The sequence below is a fragment of the Eriocheir sinensis genome, chromosome 9, assembly GCF_024679095.1.
Source record: "Eriocheir sinensis breed Jianghai 21 chromosome 9, ASM2467909v1, whole genome shotgun sequence".
In the NCBI taxonomy this organism is placed as follows: Eukaryota; Metazoa; Arthropoda; class Malacostraca; order Decapoda; family Varunidae; genus Eriocheir; species Eriocheir sinensis.
This window is the reverse complement of record NC_066517.1, coordinates 21072540-21080039: the sequence shown is the minus strand read 5'-3', so window position 1 is coordinate 21080039 and position 7500 is coordinate 21072540. Positions and strand designations below refer to the sequence as shown.

Genomic DNA, 7500 nt, shown 5'->3' with positions numbered 1-7500 from the left:
TCTGTGTTCCGTGTACATCAAACGCTTCCTTTGTTTACACAGCCAAGATCAAACGTGAGCTCAAAATAACAGCTCCGTCTTCCCCTCTCCTTCCCCTTCCTTTCGTTCCAGTTTTCCCTTCAGGTCAGTCTGAGCTCCACCGTTCACTTTCAACACTGCAGCTCCTCCACACGTATACCTCTCCTGTCTTTCTCGGTACCTAACAAGAGCAAGGTGACCCCAATGCAACACACCGTCTTTCCCCTCTTCTTCCCTTTCCTCTCGTTCCATTATTTTCTTGAAAGCAGAGAGATCTCCACAATTCACTTACAACGCTACAGCTCCTCCACATGTGCACCACACCTGTCATTCTTGATGCCTAACAAACAAACGTGACCCCAACGCGACACACCTGACTTGTCTCCTCTCCACCTCCACTACCTTCCCCTGACTTTTCTCTCTCCTTCCTCTTTTCTTTGCTTGGGCTCACCTGCCTATCGTTTCTCTTATTCCTTTCTATTTTATCTTCCCTTTCTTCCTCTAGCATCTCTCCCCTTTCTCTTCCTCAATTTGCCTTTTCTCTCTCCCTCCTCAAGATTGCCTCTTCACTTTCCTTTTCCTCCCTCTTACCTCTTTCTCCTCTTCCTCTTTCTCACATTTGCATCCTTTCCTCCACGTTCTCCCACCTCGTTTTCCTCACTCACTTTCTCTCTCCCTTTCCTCTCAACTCTGCATCCTCTCTTCCCCTTTCTCTCTGTAGCCTCCCTCCCTCCATTCCTCTCCCCTTCCTCCCGTCCCCCTTCCTCCCTCCTGACACGCGCAAGGTACACTGGAGACGAAGTAAAAGCACTTTGTGGGAGGTAGATGAAAAGAGAAAACAAAATTTACGGATGAAATGTTCTCAGGGGTCAAGCTTTTTTTTTTTTTTTTTTTTGGTGTAGTTAGCCCAGGTGATATGTTCTGTGTCTCCTTGAGCGTGGGAGTGTAGATGTAGTGTGTGTGTGTGTGTGTGTGTGTGTGTGTGTGTGTGTGTGTGTGTGTGTGTGTGTGTGTGTCTTGTCGTGGTGCTCAGGGTGGTGGTGATGGTGCTGTTTTTTTTTATAGTGGATGTGTTGATGGTACTGGTGGTTTTGGTGGAGGTGGTGATAGTGGTAGGTGGTGAAGGTAGTGCTAGTGGTGATGATTGTGGTGGTGGTGTGGTAGTGGTTGTGGAGGTGAGAATAGTGTCAGTTTTAGTGGTGATGGTGTTCGTGAAGAGTTAGTAGTGGTGGTGGCGGTGGTGTGGTGGTGGTGGTTATGGTGGTGAACTTAGTGATGGTGGTGATGGTGGTGGTTATGATATTGTTAGTGGTGACTGTGTTCGTTAAGATAGTGTTAGTAATAGTGGTGGTGATGGTAGTGGTGTGATGGCAATGGTGGTTGATTTAGTGACAGTAGTGGTGATGGTGATAGTGGTGATGGTGGTGGTTATGATTGTGTTAGTGGTGATGGTGGCGATGTCTCCCATTCTCTTCCTGTCCTGTCTCACTCTTTCTTTTCTCTCTTTCTTTTGTGTGTGTGTCTGTGTTAGTGTCATCTCCTGTTCCCTTGCGTGTGTGTGTGTGTGTGTGTGTGTGTGTGTGTGTGTGTGTGTGTGTGTGTGTGTGTGTGTTTTCTTTTATATTTCCACATCTCGTATGCTGTTGTTTATGTATCGTGGCTGTCTCTTTTTTTTTTTTTTTATTCCTCGCTTTTCTGCCTCTCTGATATTCTTTCTTTCTCCCCTGAAGCTCATGTTTTCAATTTTTATTTCTTGGGTTTGTTTACCGACCTTCCTTTGTCGCCATAAATTCAGCCCAGTCTTTTCTGTCTTCGTTGCGACATATTTATAGCATCTTCTTATTGTGTCTTTTGTAATCATCTTGTTAAAATATACATGAGTCTTCTTCTTTCTTTATTTTTCCATGATCGCTTTATTTGCGTGGGGAATCTCTCTCTCTCTCTCTCTCTTCATTTATTTCCTTTTTCATACATATATATATTTTTTGGTTATTATGTAAAATTGTTATCTATCCTCCCACTCAGCTATATCTATCTCTCGATCTATCTATATGTCTTTGGGTTGGTCTCTTTATCTACCTCTGTATATATTTCTTTACTTGTTTGTCTGTTTTTTGTCTGTCTGTTTATTTATCTGTCTGTGTGTCTCGGTGTGTCCGTATACCTCTAAGTGTGTTTGTATGTGTGTGTGTGTGTGTGTGTGTGTGTGTGTGTGTGTGTGTGTGTGTGTGTGTGTGTGTGTGTCTCTCTCTCTCTCTCTCTCTCTCTCTCTCTCTCTCTCTCTCTCTCTCTCTCTCTCTCTCTCTCTCTCTCTCTCTCTCTCTCTCTCTCTCTCTCTCTCTCTCTCTCTCTCTCTCCCCCCCCCCTCCCGCGTCTGTCAGTATGTTTGCCCCTTCGTCAGCGTTACGCATGGGCGCCGAGCTGCGTTTACACATGTGACGCGTCCTAATGGCGAGGCGTTGAGGGCTTGGCTGGGCACCGCTGTAAATAAAACCACGTGCGTCGCCCCGCCTCTTCCTTCCCCGTCACCGTTTGTTCCCCTCTCTCACTCTCCTTTACCTCATTCCCTGTTCTTGGTCATGTTGATCCCGCAGTAAGGAAGTCTGTAACGTGGAGAGAGGGACAAAATATATGTACAACCTAAACTTGATGATTTCCAAAGACACGATAAAAAAGATGCTATAAATATGTCGCAACGAAGACAGAGAAGACTGGGCTGAATTTATGGAGACAAAGGAAGGTCAGAAAACAAAATACATGTACAACCTAAACTTAACTATAAAGAGCATGCAGAAATTAGAACACGAAGATATGGAGCAAGAATGGAAGGAAGGAAGGAAGGAAGGAAGGAAGGAAGGAAGGAGGCATCAGTCAATACCCATATAGAGCGTACAGAAATTATTGCACGAAGAAAGGGACCAGGAACGCTGGAAAGGAATGAATGATGGAAGGGAGAAAGGAAACGGCAAGCAATAACCATAAACAGGCCATAACCATATAGCGCGCAAAGAAATTATAACACTAAGATACCAAAGAAGAAAAGAAAGAAAGGGAAGAAACAGAAGGCAGGTGAACTATGTAAGATCTCCTCCTCCTCCTCCTCCTCCTCCTCCTCGCCTTCGCCTTTGCTGTCCTTCATCTTCCACCTTTGATTAGATAGTTAGTGTAGTTTGTCACAAACAGCCTCGTAAGGACCAGCAGGTCTGCTGTTGTTTGTTCTTTCTTTGTGCTTCTTTGTGTTCCTCCTCCTCCTCCTCTTTCTTCTCCTCCTCCTTCAACACAACCACGCAATACAGCTCAATTCACACTCTCCCCTCCCCTCAACACACTCCCCTGCGCCTACCCAACCAATACTCCACATTTCTCCCTCTCCACCTCTCCATCTCTCATTCTCTTTCTCCTCCTCCTCGTCCTCCTCCTCTTCCTTTCCCAGAACGCCACAGCTCGTTACCCTCATCCCACCAACCCGTCCACGCTTTTATTGTGTCCCGCCTTCCTTTGAGGCCAGCACCGCGCCACTCCGGATATAAATCTCTTTCTCGGCATCAATTTCCTTCACACGCGGGAGGTAATACGTGGTTTCCCTTTTCCTTTTGTCTTTCGTCGTCTTCTCTTACCTCCTAAAATGATAAAGACATATCCTCCCCTACCTTCCCACCTAACTATTATCTTTCTTGACATTATTTTTTTTTCCACAGGGGCAAGACAACACGAGGTTTTCTTTGTCTTTTTTTTGCATTAGTTTTTTCCGTCGCTTCTTTTTACCTTAAAAATGACTTACATATTCCTCGCTGCCTTCCTACCTCCTCACCCCTGTTTCTTACACCCATTTTCTTTTCTTTTCGCAGGAGTAACAGGATACGGAATATTCTTTACATTATTTTGTCTGCTCTTACACTAAAAATGCCAAACATACATTTTCTTCACATAGATTTTTCTCTCCTCTCACCCTCATAAATGAAAAACATATTCCTTCTTACATTCCCACCTCTTCACCTCTTATTACCCTCCTCCTCCTTACCCCCTCCTCCTCCTCCTCCTCCTCCCTCAGGTGTACTGCAAGCTGACGGACCACTCGGGGAACAGGGCGCCTCAGTGTGGGGTGTGTGACGCCCTCTCGCCTGACCCCTCGCGCCGCCATCCGATAACCAACGCCATCGACGGAACGAACTCGTGGTGGCAGTCCCCGACCCTGGCTGCCGGCCGCTGGTACGAGTGGGTCACCATCACCATAGATCTGAAGCAGGTACGTGGAGAGTGGCAGTGATGGGGGGTGGATGGTGGTGTTTGATGGTGAATGGAAAATGATGGTCTGGTGTGAATGGTGGGGTTATGGTAATGGTGGTAGTGATGGGGGGTGGATGGTGAAGGGTAGCGATGGTTTGGTGTTTGATGGTGAACGGAAAATGATGGTCTGGTGTGAATGGTGGGGTGATGGGGGCTGGACGGTGAAGGGTAGCGATGGTTTGGTGTTTGTTGGTGAACGGAAAATGATGGTCTGGTGTGATTGGTTGGGTTATGGTAATGGTGGTGTTTTTGGTGTGTTTGTTCGGTGCTATAACCATCACCATTACCCTCACCATCACTGTCTTACCGGAAATGGTGATGGTGATTGGGGATGCCTAGGGCTCTTATGGCGGTATATGGTGCTTGTTCTAGGGCACCACTATACCCTCACCATCATCCTAAAACAGGTTATTGGATGGACTGTGGTCGTGGTAATAGTGGCCTACTGGTGATGGTGATTCTATTGGTATTATTAAACACTATCGCTTCTCACGTTAACAATTTCTAAAGGTTAAAAAGGGGGTCAGTCGAGTTCTAATGAGTGTTTCTTTAGGTTCACGGTACAGGAGAAGGGTCAGACTACCACCAGGGTCATATAAGTACTCCTGGAAATGCCCAAAACTCTTTAGGTTCACGGTACAGGAGAAGGGTCAGACTACCACCAGGGTCATATAAGTACTCCTGGAAATGCCCAAAACTCTTACGAAAGCCTTGTCAAATAGGTGAACTTGGGTGACGAAATGTTCAGTAATACGGCCCTATATAGTATGAGTCTTTATGGCGGTATTTGGGGATGGCTTTAGGGCACCACTATACCTTCACCATCATTCCAAAATAGGTTATGTGTGGATAGTGGTCGTGATGGTAGCAGTAATGGTGATGGTGGTGGTTATGGTAACAGTTCGACACGGAAGATTTATAAATTTTCTTCCCCTCCTGCGGCCTCGCTGGACACGACTTTCCACTCTTGCTCATCCCTATTCCGTCCAATTCCCGTATGCAAGAGTTAGCCAGCATCTCGTAAACAACACTCGAAAACAACCTTTATTCGTCTGTATTTCCTCCTGCCTTCAAGAAGAGAACGTACTACAATAACGCTGTTGGAATGTGGAACTGGCGACTAGGAAGAGGTGTTGGCGACAGGTAGGACAGGTAAAAGCATCCTCAGGTGACGTCAACAGGCTGATTAGGGTTTGCCAAGGCGGTGATAGGGAAGTAATGAAGGCTCTTGAGAAGGATGTGGCAATACTGTGGCATGCCGTAGAGAGGGTAGAGGGTACACACACACACACACACACACACACACACACACACACACACACACACACAGACACGCACACACAAACACACACACACAGAGAGAGAGTGTTTTGTGTTTGTGTGTGGGGGCTGTGTGGGTTGAAACGAGGGACCACGCCCGTCCCGAGAGAGAGAGAGAGAGAGAGAGAGAGAGAGATAAGAGGGTCTGTGTTATCTTCAGAATAGATGTAAATATATTCTACCCACATGTGTGCTTTTTTCTCTTGTCTTGCATCTTGATCCTGTGTTTGTCTGGCCGTTTGTCTGGCGTCTCGTCTGTGTTTGTTGGCCTAGAAACGTATACATAGACAAGAGTTTAGATGGTGTTTGATCCCGTTTATTTTGTCGATCGTCTTTTATTGTTGTTTTGTTTCAGTTCACATGCGCAGTATGGAGAAGAGTTAAGTGTAAAGAGTTTGATCCTATATATCCAGCTTCTGTCGCTTCGCTTTTGTTTCACGACACAGAGGATGCATAAGCAAGAGTTTCGTGTATCTATAGTCAGGCACATTCAGTTCAACTTTTTTTTAATGTCGAAATTAGTGTACTGTATTCGATCTTCTCTTGTTTTCCGTCGTTTCATCTCTTCATCTTTACTGCTCTCTTTTGTTCACGACGTAAGAGCATTATGGACAAGACCTCCTATCGCTTTTCTTTTGTTTCACGACACAGAGGATGCATAAGCAAGAGTTTCGTGTATCTATAGTCATTGCCAAAATCAGATACAGTATTAATCTTCCTTTGTTTTCCTCCTCAAACTTTCTTTCGCTTCTTCTTTATCGTTTTTTTCTTTAAATTTACGACAGGGGCGCCTTATTAACTAGTCCTTATTGTATATTAATTCAGTTCATTGTGATTCAGTTCAATTTCTTTTTAATGTCGAAATCAGTGTTTAGTATTCGATCTTCTCTTGTTTTCCGTCGTTTCATCTCTTCATCTGTGCTGCTCTCTTTTGTTCACGACGTAAGAGCATCATGAACAAGACCTCCTATCGCTTTTCTTTTGTTTCACGACACAGAGGATGCATAAGCAAGAGTTTCGTGTATCTATAGTCAGGCACATTCAGTTCAAGTTTTTTAATGTCGAAATCAGTGTTTAGTATTCGATCTTCTCTTGTTTTCCGTCGTTTCATCTCTTCATCTGTGCTGCTCTCTTTTGTTCACGACGTAAGAGCATCATGAACAAGACCTCCGTGTATCTTCCGTGTCCAACTCGATTCAATTCAGTTTCTTGTTAAATCGTTGAAGTCGGTAGACATCACATATTTTAGTTTGTTTTCTTTCTGTAATTTTCTTTCGCTTCTTTTGTATCGTTTTTTTTCTTCTTAGATTTACGACAGGGGCGCCTTATTAACTAACCTTCATTGTATATTGATTGTGTTCATTGAGATTCAGTTTTTTTCATTGCCAAAATCAGATATAGTATTAATCTTCCTTTGTTTTCCTCCTCAAACTTTCTTTCGCTTCTTCTTTATCGTTTTTTTCTTTAAATTTACGACAGGAGCGCCTTATTAACTAGTCCTTATTGTATATTAATTCAGTTCATTGTGATTCAGTTTTTTTCTTTGCCAAAATCAGAAGATACAGTATTAGATCTTCCTTTGTTTTCCTTCTCAAACTTTCTTTCGCTTCTTCTTTATCGTTTTTTTCTTTAGATTTACGACAGGGGCGCCTTATTAACAAGTCCTTATTGTATATTGATTGTGTTCATTGTGATTCGGTTTTCTTATTTTTTTCACTGCCAAAATTAGAAGACACGGTATTAAATATTCCTTTATTTATCATCACCGTCTTCAAGTCTCATCTTTATCATGCTTATTTTGTTTAACACGTGAGCGTATTATAACCAAGAATTTCGTGTACAGAGTTAAATTCAATTATTATATTTATTGTAGTA

General features: G+C 43.8%; 1 protein-coding gene across 4 annotated transcripts in view; it reads left to right on the top strand.

Annotated features, from left to right (window-relative positions):
- The window catches only part of LOC126996126 (laminin subunit alpha-1-like), a 213020-nt gene that overhangs the window by 46115 nt on the left and 159405 nt on the right, over positions 1-7500 (top strand). For all 4 annotated transcript variants that reach the window (XM_050856332.1, XM_050856331.1, XM_050856330.1 and 1 more), the window contains exon 3: positions 4070-4264. In XM_050856332.1, the coding sequence (XP_050712289.1) occupies positions 4070-4264 (195 nt within the window). The remainder of the gene's footprint in view (positions 1-4069; positions 4265-7500) is intronic.